Source organism: Sebastes fasciatus, chromosome 12 (genome assembly GCF_043250625.1).
Source record: "Sebastes fasciatus isolate fSebFas1 chromosome 12, fSebFas1.pri, whole genome shotgun sequence".
Classification (NCBI taxonomy): domain Eukaryota; kingdom Metazoa; phylum Chordata; class Actinopteri; order Perciformes; family Sebastidae; genus Sebastes; species Sebastes fasciatus.
The window spans coordinates 33,468,978-33,486,848 of record NC_133806.1 but is presented as its reverse complement, the minus strand read 5'-3'; the positions used below and the strand labels follow the sequence as shown (position 1 = coordinate 33,486,848).

General features: G+C 40.0%; 1 protein-coding gene across 2 annotated transcripts in view; it reads right to left on the bottom strand.

Moving 5' to 3' along the window:
* mroh1 (maestro heat-like repeat family member 1) overlaps positions 1-16,050 on the bottom strand; it is a 36,046-nt gene extending 19,996 nt beyond the window's left edge. For both annotated transcript variants that reach the window (XM_074654807.1, XM_074654808.1), the window contains exons 1-13: positions 15,872-16,050; positions 13,316-13,427; positions 12,917-13,062; positions 10,391-10,522; positions 10,126-10,288; positions 8,788-8,886; positions 8,445-8,596; positions 6,937-7,077; positions 6,601-6,693; positions 2,432-2,510; positions 1,930-2,043; positions 1,449-1,522; positions 1,237-1,359 (exon numbers count right to left, since the gene is read on the bottom strand). In XM_074654807.1, the coding sequence (XP_074510908.1) occupies positions 1,237-1,359; positions 1,449-1,522; positions 1,930-2,043; positions 2,432-2,510; positions 6,601-6,693; positions 6,937-7,077; positions 8,445-8,596; positions 8,788-8,886; positions 10,126-10,288; positions 10,391-10,522; positions 12,917-13,062; positions 13,316-13,337 (1,338 nt within the window). In that variant the 5' untranslated portion in view covers positions 13,338-13,427; positions 15,872-16,050. The remainder of the gene's footprint in view (positions 1-1,236; positions 1,360-1,448; positions 1,523-1,929; positions 2,044-2,431; positions 2,511-6,600; positions 6,694-6,936; positions 7,078-8,444; positions 8,597-8,787; positions 8,887-10,125; positions 10,289-10,390; positions 10,523-12,916; positions 13,063-13,315; positions 13,428-15,871) is intronic.
* Between the last annotated feature and the right edge of the window lie 1,821 nt (positions 16,051-17,871).

Below are 17,871 nucleotides of genomic sequence, written 5' to 3'. Positions count from 1 at the left end.
CAGACACACATGAATACATGTTTTATATTCTAACCTCTCAAAACGTTCCCCTGTGATGCAAAAGATTTCAAGTTTGAACAACTCGATTTGCAAGCCCTGTCTACTACATCTTATAAAAGGCTTCAGCGGATATGAAACACCGAAGCACAACATCATCTGTTGCACTGATAATGTATTGGTTGGAGTGTATCTTCCATATTGTCCATTGACCTTATACACCGATCAGCCATAATAATAAGACCACTGACATGTGAAGTGAATAACATTGGTTATCTCGTTACAATGGAACCTGACAGTGGGGGGGATATATCAGACAGCAAGTGAACATTTTGGACTTTGAACTTTGTGTTGGAAGCAGAAAAAATGGGCCGGCGTAAGGATGTGAGCGACTTTGATAAGGACCAAATAGTGCTGGCTAGACGACTGGGTCAGTGCATCTCCAGAACTGCAGCTCTTGTGGGATGTTCCCGGTCTGCAGTGTTCAGGACCTACCAAAAGTGGTCCAAGGAAGGAAAACCGGTGAACCGGCGACAGGGTCAGACCCGAGACTCATTGATGCTCGTGGGGAGCGAAGGCTGGCCCGTGTTGTCTGATCCAATAGAAGAGCTACTGGAGCTCAAACTGCTGAAAAAGTTAAAGCTGGTTCTGATAGAAAGGTGTCAGAACACACAGTGCATCAGTTTGTTACGTATGGGGCTGTGTAGCCGCAGACCGGTCAGGATGCCTGTGCTAACCTAATGTTATGGCTGTATGAGTTTGTTTGGTTAATTGTTTTCTTCAACTTTTGTTTTGTTTATTAGCTTTGTTAAAGATAGGGTCGATGATGTTGGAAAGCTAGCATAATTTGAAAGTAGCATCGCCTCAGGAGCTCCGTCTAAACCCCCCCCCCTCCCCTCGTGGGGCTCCTTCCAAGGCAACCTTCCTTTTTCCAGTCCTTTTTCAGAGCTCATCAGTAATGGATCGCCTTTGGGGTTGAAAGACCATTTCAACCAATATAACTAATAGTGTAAACTGGAGAATATCATCACCTTTAATCATGAGATGGAAAATTCTTGAAGTTACTTGAGCAGTAATTCTCTTTCAGGAAGATTCATAAAGTAACTAAAACTACCACTCAAGCGTCAATAATCACACAAGTCATATATACAAGAATATACATAAATGAAGAAAATAGTTATGAGAGACAACTTCAACACAAATCCACTTATAAAAGATGAAACACAACAGAAGCTGTACCCGGTACGTGTCAGGTAAGGCACAGTGTTGAACGATGAATCGAACCAGTAGCTCCCCTCCATCTAACTCCAGGTAGCCGTGATGAGCCATCGCACTGATCACCTGCACCACACGCTTCTTCACCTGGAACACGAAACAATGTCATGATTATCAGAACAAAAAACATTACAAATGTTCACGAGAAAAGATCTGTGTGTCAACATGTGTGTTACCTTGTTGCTGTGGTCAGCCATCGGTTGTCTGATGCTGGCCAGAATTAGCAGCTTCTTACTCTCCATTGTGGAAGCTGCAATAACACATTAAGAGGTAAAGTAAGGCTGCAACTAATGATTATTTTGAAAAATGTCGATCAGTGTTTCCCAAAGCCCAAGATGACGTCCTCAAATGTCTTGTTTTGTCCACAACTCAAAGACATTCAGTTTACTGTCATAGAGGAGGAAAGAAACCTGAAAATATTCGCATTTAAGAAGCTGGAATCAGAGAACTTCTACTTTTTTTTTCTTAAAGAATTACTCAAAATGATTAGTCGATTACCAAAAAAGCTGGCAATATATTTAATAGTTTCAACTAAATCAATTAATCTTTGCATATCTAAATACAGGGCACACTTAATGACTACATAACTTGCACCAAATCAATCGCTGATGCGTGTGGAGTAACAGATAAGATGAGTCATTTGGTGTATTTTCTCACTGCTGGAGTTGATGAGGTGACGAAGGACAGCCAGGGAGCCCATCCTGCTTCGCTCATTACTGTTCTCCAACTTCTGAAGAACAAACATGACCATCCGGTCTGGGAAAGAGTTAGCTAGAGGGAAAGGAGTGGAGAGAAAGAAAGAAATTAAAAATGTCAAATGCAGAAATTGTCACAGAAATACAAAAACACAAGGGCAAAAACACAGGGAAGACAAGCAAGAGAAGAGAGAAGAGGAGGGAAGTAGACCATCAGTCACAGTTAATATGATTATGTTGTGGTGGACACAGAGTCCGACACACTATGGATGATCTCATTACTGCTCTTGTGACTACGTAGAACTAAAACACATAGAAAGGCCTGATGCTGCTGGACAACATTCAGCTATTTGTCACCACAACAGACTTTCTTACACAACTGTCTTAACAATTAGAATAATTTAATGTAGTGGCAACGAAGAACAAATTCAACATACAGATAAACAACTGAAGAGCTTCAGTACCCAGTAAGGTGAAGCAGCGCAGGACCTCGTTGTGGTTCTTGACAGTAGGAGGGTTACTGTAATCAATAGGGGCAGACACCTGGGGAAGAGAGGAAATGATCTTACACTGTTCTCTGTGACGGCCATGTGTCAACCCTCAAACACCATTATATGACATGATATGGCAAAATCGAGTGCCTTAAAAAAGACTAATTTATGGTGCCGTCAATCAGTGGAATAGCTGCCCTCTTTACATCCGTCAATCCTCTAACAAATCCTCATTAAATACCATCTACAGTGAGAACACATTACTGAAGCAGCTGATCGATAGTCCAGTGGTGGTCATGTATGGTTTTTTGTTCTTTTTCCCTGATGATGGGCCTTGATGCTAAATGGTTTTGGATGATGTGAATGAATGTGAAATTTATAAATTTGAATTTTATTAGCGTAACACAAATATGAAGTTGTATATAGTGTGTATGTGATAAATGTAATGTACTTGATTTCAGACCCCAGGAAGACTAGCTAGTGCCATTGGTATCAGCAAATGGGGATCCCTCTTTAAATAAATAAATGAATATGAGTTTTGGTGAGTGCTGACATTTTAGTTACATGGGAAAATAATTACAATCATAGAATAAGTTTATTCAAACTAAACAGAAATGGCTTACTGTAATAATAAAAACAATAAGGAAAATAATAGTATAAATGTTAACGTCAGTTTGCAGTATGGCTGCACAAATAATCAATTTTATCAAAATCGCAACATGGCCTACTGCAACTTTCAAATTGCAAGATGAGGAGGGAATCGCAATATTTGTTAAAGGTACTATATGTAACAATTTACATGTATTAATTGCTTTATATTGCCAATGTATGTAAGGATAGTAACGTAACTTAAAAACTGAAACCTTCCCTGACTTACTTGGTTGCCTCTAACAGCCTGTGGACTGATATGACGTTGCCGAGTGCCGTGCCTCTCTTCAGCTCCCCTAATGTGCCAACAGTGTGCAGCTAACATAGCAAAATACTGTCTGGAGTGCTTCAGCTATGGTTGGTCAGCTTGCTGTAACTTACAATAGCTATGCAGCATGAATCTGCTTGGTTGTTTCATAACATGAGCTGATAAAGTAATTTGCAAACTGCAAGCTAGTTGGTATCATGGAGCCAAAGGTCCAAATAAAATATGGGAACATTACAGAACATTATGTAAGGGATAGTGCCCAGCAAGCTGTCCATTATCAGGACTAATGGACTATGTGGAGGGATGTCAGGATGCTGACTGCAGTTCAGTATTCACAGGTGTCATTAATAACAAGGATCTCCTGAAACTTACATATAGTACCTTTAAAGGAGAAATGTGTGTCAAAATAGCATTTTAAATTAAATATTGTGGTGCTACAGAGATGTCCTGACCTACACATCATATTCTACAGACTTAAGAAAACATCTTTGTTTGGTAGAGATTACTGCAAAAAAAAAACATCACACCATAATCTTTTTTATGTTTTTCAATGAAAATCTTAATAACAATGTAAAAATGATCATACCCAATTGCAATATCAGTCAAAATTGTGCAGCCCTAGTTTGCAGTGACCATTATTTGTTAGTTCAAGGGAGTGGCTGAGTAAACACGCTCTTTTTATACCATAGTAGCGAGTAACACATGACAAGTTTCGTACAACCACAGTCTCTAACTTGGGGTAAGTTTCTGAACTGTGAAATTTGTTATTTTTCAAAGCCAATCTTTCTAAATTCTGAGAACAACTTGTGTTTTCAAGCAACTTCATCACACACATGTACAGTTTTCTGTTTACAAACACAGTTTTGTGTAAGATCATAGCGATAGGAATTCTAACTGCTCTGTCAGGTACTGCTGCTGTATCATTCTGGTGAAATACTCTCCGTCCCAACCAGACAATCTAGATCATACAAACACACATCGTCTGCAGAGTCATGGTGGTAAAATGTTGCAACAGTCAAGGCATTCGGCCAAGTGTCAGCTGAGTCACAAGGTTATGAAAACATCCAACTACAGCGACTCTCTGACGGCCATTTGACACGTCTAGAAGAAAGCAGCACAAGATGCAAAAGGAGTAATCCAGTCTGTTCACTATTTAGCCACAGATTTGTGGTTTCAATGGGGTGAACCGTTCTGTCACTAAGCAGGACGACAGACAATGACTGCGTTACAGCTGGTTTGACTGACAGAAACCTAGTCTTGTGATAGAAAGTGCTGTTGGGAACCAGCAACTGTCAGCGGTTAGACCAGACAGATCCAGCTAAAGCTAATATATTCTGTATAATAGTGTTGGTAAGACTTGTATGCTTGTGGGTTGCTCTGTTACTGGGCACACCCACTGCTCTTTGTTCCTCAACCTAACAGCAAAAACCCGTCCTGCTACAACGATACCTTAATGGACTATTTTGGTAATGGTATTTAGTATTCTCACTCATCTTCTACTGCTTATCCGGGGTCGGGTCGCGGGGGCAACAGCTCCATCAGGGGACCCCAAACTTCCCTTTCCCGGGCCACATTAACCAGCTCTGACTGGGGGATCCCGAGGCGTTCCCAGGCCAGTGTGGAGATATAATCTCTCCACCTAGTCCTGGGTGTTCCCCATGGCCTCCTCCCAGCTGGTTGTGCCTGGAACACCTCCCTAGGGAGGCCCCCAAGGGGGGGCATCCTTACTAGATGCCCGAACCACCTCAGCTGGCTCCTTTCAACACAAAGGAGCAGCAGCTCTACTCCGAGTCCCTCACGGATGACTGAGCTTCTCACCCTATCTCTAAGGGAGACGCCAGCCACCCTCCTGAGGAAACCCATTTCGGCCGCTTGTACCCGCGATCTAGTTCTTTGGGTCATGACCCAGCCCTCATGACCAGAGGTGAGAGTAGGAACGAAGAGTGACCGGTAGATCGAGAGCTTTGACTTCTGCCTCAGCTCTCTTTTTGTCACAACGGTGCGGTAAAGCGAATGAAATACACCCCGCGAACAAGACCCTGAGTCACTTGAACTCCTTCACTTGTTCACTTGGGGTAAGGACTCATTCCCTACCCGGAGTAGGTAATCCATCGGTTTCCTGCTGAGAAGTATTTAGTATTATCATTATTATACAATGTTAAAAACAGATTTTCTACAGTGCAAAAACAGTGTATTTCAAGTTAAGCTGTCAGGACTATGGAAGTTTTGTTTGAAAAAATATTCAAAAATAGTGTGGAGTGTTCCTGACCAACATGTTTATGATTCAACATGTTTAATATTTAACCTTCAAACAGAGCAAATGATAGCTTACCATAGCACATCAAAATAAGGTTACTCTAGTCCCATCAGTTTTTCTTAGAATTCACATTAACTGTGGGTTTTCAAGATGCTATAAAATGAGGTAGTCAAGGAAATAGCTGAAAGTTAGAACATTTCTCCTCTTATTTGTCAGATTATTAACCATTTAAAACCCCACATTGTGTCTCCTAAATTCAATGGCTGTGTCAGAGTGCTAAAAGGTCTGGTCAACAATACCTGATCTGGATGTAATATATCTATGAGCACAGGAGGAGCACAATCTCTATGAGCATGATTTCTGCCATCTTTTTATGAGCATCTGTGTCATGTGTCAGTCGCCTGCTGGTTCACTCAAGGTTAAAGCTGCAGTGTTTCATTTAGTATGGACTTAATGTGTAATAATGTGGACCTGTTCAATCAATCAATCAACATCTATTTGTATAGCCCTTTACAACAACCAAAGGGTACCCAAAGTGCTTCACATTAACATCAAGAAATAACAGGAATAAAAACTTAACATATCAGAAAATCAGAAAAAGGAACATAAAAAGCATAAGGAAAATGTCACAGTGCTACTAGGTATTAAAAGCCAATCTAAATAAAACAAGTCTTGAGCTTAGATTTAAAGAGTACTAGGTCAGTGATTGTGGATATATCAGGGGGGAACTTGTTCCATAGTTTAGGAGCAGCGACAGCAAAAGCACTATCACCCCACAGCTTATCCCTCGACCTCGGGACTTCTAATAAAAGTTGACCAGATGACCGCAAAGCCCCGTTATGCTCGCGGAGAGTTAAAATCTCGGAGAAATAAGGTGAGGCAAGGCTGTAAATGGCTTTAACAAACAAACATCAAGAGCTTCAAAGCGATTCTAAAGCGAACTGGAAGCCGATGGAGTGAGTAAAGTACCTGTTGATGCAGTGCTAAGAGTAGACTGTCCAGTTGTGTCTCCAGCACCCTGCTGCCCATGCTGACAGACGCATCAAGCACTTGGCACAGACTCTGAGAAAGAAAGAAAGAAAAACTCAACCTCTGAAAGAGTTCAATTATTTCAGCATGTTACACAAACAGTGATTGTGAACCTGCACTGCTGAGGCACGTTAATTAACAGAAACGAGAGATTAATCCCTATGAAAAGCCAGGAGGCCGTTTAGAGGGAGAGTGATGGGCTACTGTTTGTTAAAATAAATGTTACTAAATCCACAATAAACAGTCCTCTGCTCTCATGCTGCAGCCCATACCCACCTTGCTAATGACGTAGTGCTCGTTGTTTTTCTTGTACAGGGACAGGATGGCAGGTATGAGTTTAGGAATCTGCTCCTCCAGTTTATCGCTGGCCATCAGATGGCAGATAGAGCCCACGGCCTCAGCTACTGTTAGCCTCAACTGGAACACACAGAGACACACATGAGATTAGATCACATAGATTCACTTGTAACAAATCAACTAGATGAGTGTGAATAGGGAAGAAATAAAAAGGGGAACACTAGCCATAAAAAATATGTATAAAAGAAATCATGTCACTGTTGACATTGTCGTTTGAAGACTGCACATCTACTTGGTGGCCTTCTCATCACAGTTCTACTTTATACTGTACAACTGTGCTCTATTCTATATTTAATTTTCAGGTGAAAGAATAGACCACAGAACAAATAAAGTGATTAAAGCAAATGTTCCGTCACTGTATGAATATCATTCTGAGATCATATGTTTTGTTTGTACTGAAATCTTTATTTGAATATTCAGTGCCCTTTGATCAGAGTTGTGGATGTTGTGAAACATAATTAGCTCTAATAGGTTCTCTGCCTTCTGTAATGCAGCACAAAGGCATACTGGTGGTTAAATTGTTAGACTAGGTTAACATGGCCAAGTATAATAATACCTTTAATAATAATAATAATAATAACAAAATAAAATGAACTTTATCTGTATAGCTCATTTCATGCAAAGAGTGCATAACAAACCAAGATGAAAATAAACAATGACATTAAGTAAAAAAAAAATAGCAATAAGTGAGAGAAAAAACAAACAAACACAACACAACAAAACATTAACAATGACAGCAGTCATTAAACACCAAATTAAAAAGATAGGTCTTTCTTTTCTTTTTAAAGATTTAAAGGGAGTTTGCTGTTCTAAGATCTAAGAAGTAGCCTCACCAGATTTCTTGTGGGACACTTTAAGACCTTCTAAAAGAGCGGTACATACTTTTATAGACTCAATACAAACATAAACAATCACTTGTATGGTTGGTTACTATACTATTAAGATCCCATAGAATATTATTATGCTTTACCATGCTCTGACTGTTGGAAACTATGGCCTAGTGGTTAGCATGTTGTCTCACTAGTTTAAGAACAGAAGATAGCACTGGAAAAGTGTCCTCACAGTGTATTTTCATTAAGGCATCATAATTCTGGATGATAATCACAATTTTCTCACTCAGAAATGGGATTTCAATTTCATTTAATGACTCTTAGGGAACCAATTGTACTAAAAAACCTAAAAAAACTAAATAACCTCATTGTGCCCACAATATGAGGCCCTGCTAGGTATGGTGATGCCATTTCAAAGTATGCCTATTGGACTGCAATCATCATTTTTGTATGTTGTAAATGTCGAGCTTTAGATGGCTTAGCTACTTACTCAACTTATTTCATTACTGCCTGAACACGACCTTGCAGGCTGTGTAGTCCACTGTGTACCAAACCATTGTGCTCAACCCCGCTAACATTGACCTACAGTGACCTCACCTTGGACTCCCTGCTTTGTAACCAATTATTGAAGAGGATGTCGAAAGCAGCACACATTTCACTGGAGAACGTGTCCTTTCTGACTGTGGGATCTGGAGCCTTGTCCAGGTTGGCGAGGTACTCCAAGATACTGTCGCTGAAATGACACAGAGCTGGAGGGAGAGAAACACAACAGACGGAAATTAGGTAGTAGAGTAGAAAACCATGTGATAAAACTGTAAGAAAGAGAAAGGGGAGAAAGGGTCATATTTTTGGAGGAGGTAGTGTTTCAAGAGTTTTGGAGAGGGGTTAATATATTTCACTAATTATAACAATTTAAAAATCCACATAGGGAGGTTCTTACCAGAAGAGAAGACCCACTTCATGTTGTCCTGTTTGGCCATGCTCAACATGGGCAACATGGTGCCCAGAATAGCATTCAGGAAGGGTACCATGCCATAAACTAGAGAACAAGGAAGAATACAGCATTAACGGGACGATATTATTCACCACTTCCTCTGTAAAGCAGGGAGACATTAACTGTAATGCAAAAGATAACGTACAAACGTTAACAGAAAAGCAGGAAGAAGACTTTTGTAGTCCCTGGTGAAATCTATCTTTTGTTGAAATCACATTATGTATCAGAATGAATATCATTTCAATGCATCTCTGTACTGGTCAGTGATTTACAGCTACTTAAACTGGATTTAGTTTGTACTTCCTCTAAAGATTCTCCCTAATCTGAGTCATTAAATGTATTTACTCATTTAGTATGTGATCATATTGAGTCCTGATTCAATGTCTATATTTTATATATAATAAAGATGCAAATACACCTTTAGTATAAAGTAGACAAGCCCAATGTAGATGCGTTTGACAGTCTATTAGCTCTTAGTCTGGAAAAGTTGTGGCAGGAAGGTTTTGACATCCCCTCTTCATCTACAGCATGAAACAAAAGGCACTTTGAAGGCAGAGTACACCGCCTAAATGTGGCTGCAACAGAGCTGTTCTTGCTTCATGGTCAAACTAGATATAATTAAGTGAAACTGCTCAGTCCTTTCCTCCTCTGCACATAAAATATGTATGTATATATATATATGTATTTGTAAACATGTGTGTGTATATACAGTTTATGTGTATTTATGTGTAGATATACGTCTTATATTACCACCTAGCCGCATTCAACGCCTCTCACACAATCACAGTCATTTGTCTTACTCTGTATAATCTCTTTTGGCTGTTTTTGTGTCCCTGTACTTGTCTTCACTTGTTCTGTAATCACTTAATCACACGATAAAAAAAAGAAACTGCTCAGTGTGATATTTATTTGTTCATGTCATCCCCCTGCAGTTCATTACTTCCTAATCCTTTAGCAATAGGCTGGAGAAGTTTATATGAGTGTACCGGATTGGAAATAAATCAGGATTTACATGTCTGATACTAAATTGATTAGACATATTTTCATCAGTTCAGTGGCTCCGGACATCCCTAACTGCAGCAGATGTCGGGGGCTAGAGATAACACTTTTTATAATTTTCAAACCAAAAGAGACTCCTAAACAAACATGCTCTACACGTTTTTGGACAGGTTTAACAGGTTTATGTAACCTCTGAATACCCGTTTGTGTGTGTATGAGTGTGGACTTCCCTATAGCCTTAAATGGGAGGTGTCTTCGTGTTTGTAGTTGTAAATAGTTTCTTACCATTGGAGTCAGAAAGGTTGGCTAGTGTCTGGACCACAAAGAAGTGAGGTAGGAGCCCGGGCTGAAACTTGCTTAGGATCTCCTCCATGATGTCATTGATGTGCTTGTTGCCCACAGCAACCAAAATATTACTTGCTGCCTGCTGCCAATCGGGGATGACCTCCTGAGTGAACCAGGAAGACGGAGGAAAAACAGTAAAGAACATCATTTATCATCTGCCCTCTGCAATAAACAAAATATGAATAATTAACGTCTTATATTTTACCTTTGACCGTGTCATCTCATCTGAGGCCAGGGAGATGATGCTCTTTATCCTGGGGTAACTGATCTCCTCTATCCTGCAGCCCACTATCAGCTCAATAGTCTGAAGAATCACAACTCTGTGGCTCACTACCAACTAGAGGACGAGGAGGGAGAGGAGAAGGAAAAATAGAGATAACAAGAGAAGGAATAACAGTTAAGAGCACATTTAAAAGACAATATGAAAACCAAATGGAATACTAATTAATGGCACAGCCAAGTAAAATGGCTTTCACATAGGCTAAATAAAATGATACGGCACATTCAACACCATCTCAAGATAAAATGACATCCTTTGTACTACAGTAAGTCACTGATGTTTCCCAAGACGTTTCATCAGAGTAAAGATACCGTCATCTGATAATCACAGGGGCTGAGATGGTATGATAAGGTGTTGCAGCATCATACAGACATTCAGAGCTCTGTGGTGAAATTGCTAAGCAGCAAATGTACTACAAATAATAAAACAAAGAAAAGGCAAAGAACTGAGAGATATTTCCTGTTGAACATCAAGATACATTAGCAATAGCCGTTCAGTTTTGTAGGTGGAATGATTCTATTCTATTCTATAGGCCAATGCAGGTAATATGTTAGCAGTGTAGATACTGCAGATCAGGACTGGGCGGTATGTGTCGCATTTTCTGAAATTCAGAAATTTTTTGGGAAATTGAATTGACAAAACATTTACAGATTAAAAAAAACAAATGTGAATGTCTGTTTTCGGCAAATCCAATGACTTTAACACCAGGCAAATCAAATATACTTCAGGGCCAGTGTATCTTTTGGTCATATGATTTTTTCCCTTTCACAAAAGAATATTAAAATACAGAAAATGAGTGGTTATTTGATTTTCATTTTAAAATACAAAAATTGAAATTGAAATACAAGGCGTTTTTCTTTATCAGGGTCAAAAAGGGATGAACTAAACTTAAAAAACAGGTTAGTTTTAATTTTCTATTTCTAAAAACAAAAAACAAAATCACTAGAAGACAGAAACGAAAAAAATGCCATTTTTTTCTTATTCTGCGACCGGAAGTTGCGTAAGAGCGCGTATGAGGACGGTGCTGCTGTATAACTGAAGGTGATGGACATGGATCAGTAAACTCGTTGTGATTAAGATGAGGTTGTAGCTCGTTGTCTACCTTACTACGGTTAGAAAGAGCCGTTGTTTGTGTTTTAACGATGTTTCGGTCATGAGTTATTGATCCGAGAAGTTCAAATCTGAATATCTTTCACACTTTACCGAAGTTAGTTTTTCTGCAGTCATGTCTTCTTCCCTGAGAAACACTCTTTTATTGTTTCGAAAAACTACGTACTGATCCATGTCCATCACCTTCAGTCACACAGCAGGACTGTACTTTTTTCTCTCCCTCCTCATACGCGCTCTTACGCAACTTCCTGTCGCAGAATATGAAAAATGGGCATTTTTTCGTTTCTGTCTTCTAGTGATTATATTTTTGTTTTTTAGAAATAGAAAATGAAAATCAACCCGCTTCTTTTATTTAGTTCACCCCTTTTTGACCCTGATAAAGAAAAACGCCTCGTATTTGTATACTTGTTTTTTAAAATGAAAATCAAATAACCACAATTTTTTTATATTTTAATATCCTTTTGTGAAAGGAAAATTGATTGAACAAAATATACACTGACCCCTTCAGCTCCAGAGCTGAAACACTAAGTTGATTAATCAATTAGGTCATTGACAGAATGATAATTGCCAACAATTTTGCAAATTTGATAATTAATCGTTCACGTTTTGTTTTTACATTTCAGCTCAACTGTGAGGATTTGCTGCTTTTTTCTGTCTTGTATTTTTGTAAACTGAATATTTTACGGTTTTGGACTGTTGGTCTAACTTTAGAGAATTGTGACGGGCATTTTCGCTGATTTTGTGACATTTTATAGGCAAATTGAAAATATAAATCAATAATGACATGTTGCTTGGCTGCCATCTGTAAAATCAGAAAACCTCTGGCTGAAAGCCAGACTCTCTCTGTGACAGAAATACACATACAGCTATTTATTGCAATGTTTACATCTTGTACATGTGTCAAACCAAACCACATGCTACAGTAGGAGCTCTGAGAGGCCTTTTAACTGTGACCAGATTTAATAGATTAGCAGCAGACTGGTCTTAGCAGGGGTTGTTTTTTTTATAGACAAATCTTTAACAAAAAACACAGATATTTCCATCATAGAAGTACCACTTTTTGGTGCTTGCAGCAATCCTGCTCAGTTCCCCTCTTAATGTGTACAGTATGGTCACATTGACACCAATAGTAACACCAGCACTAGAGGCCGAGTTAAATGTAATATTAGTATGCTCATGTACATAAGTCATGCTTATCAGGCTTTTTTTTATCAGGGCTACAAGAACATGTACTGATAATTAATTCCAGGTTCTCTGGAATGTTTACTTAGGTAGGCCTTAGGCCGACACTCTGAGAGCTGTTAGACATACGGTGTAATGGAGGTGTTTATGGTGCTTTACCTTTGGGTGTTTCAGAAGGTAGTCCTGGCACATGGCTAACACTCTGTCTGGCTGCTGTTTCCCCAGGGTCAACATAGACTTTCTGACCTGTTCCTGGACCTCTGAGTCTTTATCAGTGGCCGCATCTAGGAGAGCCAGGGTCACCTCTGGAGGGGGAAAACACAACAGAACAGAGACAAGTCTGAGTAGGAACGTTACAATGAAGAAAGAAGAGAGACATGGAAGGAACACAAATGACATAGTTGGAGACCACTGTGAGGAAACTATGCATGGCTTACTGTTCATAACTGTGTCAAACAGCAACTTAATTACTGTAGCTGAACAGAGTTAGACACAAAAACAAACTGAGAGAGAAGAGAAAAGAAGACAAGACAAGACAAGACAAGACAAAGGGCTCACGTTCCACATCCGTGTCATCCATGGTGGACAGCAAGAGGGCTGGCTTCCTGGAGCCTGTGTCTGAGGATGTAGCTTCCCTCCTGGGGTACAGGTGGGCAGAGGCTGCCTGGAGCTGAGGAACAAACAAGGAGGAAATGTGGATATAAAGTGAATATTAATATAATATACATTGACAGTGGTTCTACAGACTGCCATGTTCTTATTTTCATCGAAAACATTTTATGATCTCTCTTTAACATGTGATCTCTCTCATGCCAGGAGCAAATTATGCCTGTATAAAGTTGTATATGAGAGACTACAGCTTCACTAAAACAAACATTGAGACAACATATTCATTGTCAACCAAAAGCTATCGTAATATTATTGGATAAACTGAATTTGCTTTAAAATCTAACTTTCAGCTCAGCTGTCTCCGCTTTAGCTACCTGTTCAACGCACTTCTCTAGCTCCCAAAACCACCACCAACTAACACCAACACCACCACCAACTAACTAACACCAACACTACCATCAACTAACACCAACATTACCACCAACACTACCACCAACTACCACCAATACTACCACCAACTAACACCAATACTACCACCAACAATACCACCAACTAACACCAATACTACCACCAACACTACCACCAACTAACACCAACACTACCACCAACTAACACCAACACTACCACCAACACTACCACCAACTAACACCAACACCACCACCAACACTACCACCAATACTACCACCAACTAACACCAACACTACCACCAACACTACCACCAACACTACCACCAACTAACACCAACACTACCACCAATACTACCACCAACTAACACCAATACTACCACCAACAATACCACCAACTAACACCAATACTACCACCAACACTACCACCAACACTACCACCAACTAACACCAACACTACCACCAACACTACCACCAATACTACCACCAACTAACACCAACACTACAACCAACTACCACCAACTACCACCAACACTACAACCAACTACCACCAACACTACCACCAACACTACCACCAACTAACACCAACACTACAACCAACTAACACCAACACTACAACCAACTAACACCAACACTACAACCAACTAACACCAACACTACCACCAACTAACACCAACACTACCACCAACTACCACCAACACTACCACCAACTACCACCACCAACACAACCACCAACACTACCACCAACACTACCACCAACTAACACCAACACTACCACCAACTACCACCAATACTACCACCAACTAACACCAACACTACCACCAACACTACCACCAATACTACCACCAACAATACCACCAACTAACACCAACACTACCACCAATACTACCACCAACTAACACCAATATTACCACCAACACTACCACCAACTAACACCAACACTACCACCAACTAACACCAACACTACAACCAACTAACACCAACACTACCACCAACTACCACCAACACTAACACCAACTAACACCAACACTACCACCAACACTACCACCAACACTACCACCAACACAACCACCAACACTACCACCAACTACAACCAACACTACCACCAACTAACACCAACACTACCACCAACACTACCACCAATACTAACACCAACTAACACCAACACTACCACCAACACTACCACCAATACTACCACCAACAATACCACCAACTAACACCAACACTACCACCAATACTACCACCAACTAACACCAATATTACCACCAATACTACCACCAACACTACCACCAACTAACACCAACACTACCACCAACTAACACCAACACTACAACCAACTAACACCAACACTACCACCAACTACCACCAACACTAACACCAACTAACACCAACACTACCACCAACACTACCACCACCAACACAACCACCAACACTACCACCAACTACAACCAACACTACCACCAACTAACACCAACTAACACCAACACTACCACCAACACTACCACCAATACTACCACCAACTAACACCAACACTACCACCAACACTACCAACCAATTAACACCAATACTACCACCAACAATACCACCAACTAACACCAACACTACCACCAATACTACCACCAACTAACACCAATACTACCACCAATACTACCACCAACAATACCACCAACTAACACCAACACTACCACCAATACTACCACCAACTAACACCAATACTACCACCAACAATACCACCAACTACCACCAACACTACCACCAACACTACCACCAACTAACACCAACACTACCACCAACTACCACCAACACTAACTGGTAGCTAACTATTACAGTTTTAAGACTATAAACAGATGACATTTAAAAACACACTAGTGCAGTGTTAGTGTTATCTGAGTTCAGCTCTCAGCAGCATGTCTGTTGTAGCTGCTGTTATAATGGAATAAAGCTGCTGGGTGGTGGTGATGCTGCAGCAGCGAGCTAACCTACACAGGCACGTTAGCATGCTAAGCTAACCTAGCAGCTGCTGCTACGGAAGAGCCCTCAGCGTCCTCCCCATGAGAACAACAGCAGTCATACTAATAAGATACTAATAAGGTTAACTCACCGAGTCCCTGAGAGCGTCCGCTGAACTATGAGCTCTCAAGACAACACTGCTTGTTATCTCGGTTTAAACAGCAGGCTTCCCTGTCAGTGGCACAGTGCGTGTCGGTGCTGTGTGTCTGTCTGTCACTGACTGCAGGTGTAAACACGCCTGGTCATCTGGTCATGTTGGTCATGTGCTCCTAGTCAGCAGGAAGGTATCAGGCAGGAGGCGGAACCAAAGGAGGCGGAACCAGAGAGTCCGAGCACATAGAGCTGCTACTCTACAGCTATTATCACCGTTAAACCTGCAGGAGGCACAATGTTTTTGGTATCACTGGGCAAAAAAACTCCATAATAATCTTTCAACATATTGTAATTCAAGTGTTCTGAGAGATAACTAGACTTCTGCTCCTCCTCATGGCTCTGTTTTCAGGCTTTAGAACATCTAACCCATGACAGGAGACTTTGACCAATCACAGGTCATTACAGAGAGAGAGACTGTTCCTATTGGCTGTGCTCCAGCTGGTGGGCGGTGCTTAGTATTTTTTATTTTGGGTCACAAACTTTCTCATTTTACAGCTAAACCGTGCACTACAAGATGTTTCTGAGAACATCTGAGGAGAGACATAGGCATCAACGTAACAGAATATTGATTCATATTTGATCAGCACTGCCTAGTTTGACAGTTTGATTTGGAGTTTGGAGTGATTGACAGCTGCTTAGAGAAGGCAGACTCCAGCTCGGCTCTGATTGGTTGTTTTCCTCCGGTCTGTGAAATCTTGCAGATGCCGTTAGGAGCACCGGAGGACACCGGAGGAAACATTGATTGATAATCTTTTCACATTACCTGTTTCATGCACTACTGTCAGGATATAGTGATAGAAATATAATTATAAAAATAACTTTTTTTAATCATATTTGTTCCAAAAGTTCAAGTACCAGGAACTAAAAATACTCCATTACAGGTTAAAAAAACTTTACTGAGTGAAACAGAAGTAGAAGCTAGCAAACATTAGACTATTTGAAGTATCAAATTAAAGGTACTTGTGCATAAAATGGTCCCTGTGAGAATATGTTATTATCATAAGGATTGTTATACAAGGATTATTATTTACAAGCATGGTTCATACTGATGCATTCATGTTAAGCAGCATTTTTAACTTTTAACTTTCAACTCAAAATGGAAATACTCAACTCAACTAGTACAAGTGCCTCAAAATTGCACTTAGTCATGCTTTTCAATGTTCAGTTCAGTCTCATTTGAATAGATCTTTTTATAAAGGTGTTGAGTAATAAAATGTGATCACACACATGGAGAGTATATATAGTCTATGGTCACGCACCCCTCAGCACCCTCAGAGTCCTGATTGACACATCTTTTAGCACTCAGTCTTTAATGACAGTCTGACTCAGCTTTGACTCTCTGTGAACTATACTCTCCACTTCCTTATTTCGTTACTCTTGTTTTTTAGGACACTGCAGGATGAACTCAGTCTTTTTCAGCCCTGAACGACCAAAATATTTTCCATTCTGCGTTAATGATTTTACTGTTTGTGATGGAGATGGTACTCAAATGAGAAAACACACATTCATTTGTTAAGCACAAAAGCCATAAAGCTGTTGTACAGTCCATGTTTTTATCAAACACAAAGATGTACCAACATGTGTATGTACAGTCATGTACAGTGTTCAATACAATATCACAACAATATCAAAAACACTTCATTAAGATGGTCAGATCATCTGCAAACATGACATACTTCTGTCAAAGTATCTTCTAATCAAAACAGCTGCAAGCTAAATATTTGACATTTTCACTTGAACATATTTGATAACCTTAAATATGACTATAAATACAAAATAACTTCCAGCATTAGTCAACGTTGTTAGGTGTATATATATATATATGTCTTCCATGTCGCCTATTATTACAGGTACTTTAATATTAATATGTTCTCATAATAAAAGTTGCTTTTAATCATAGGTCCCCTATGAGGCCACCATTTATTAAGTTCTTCCACA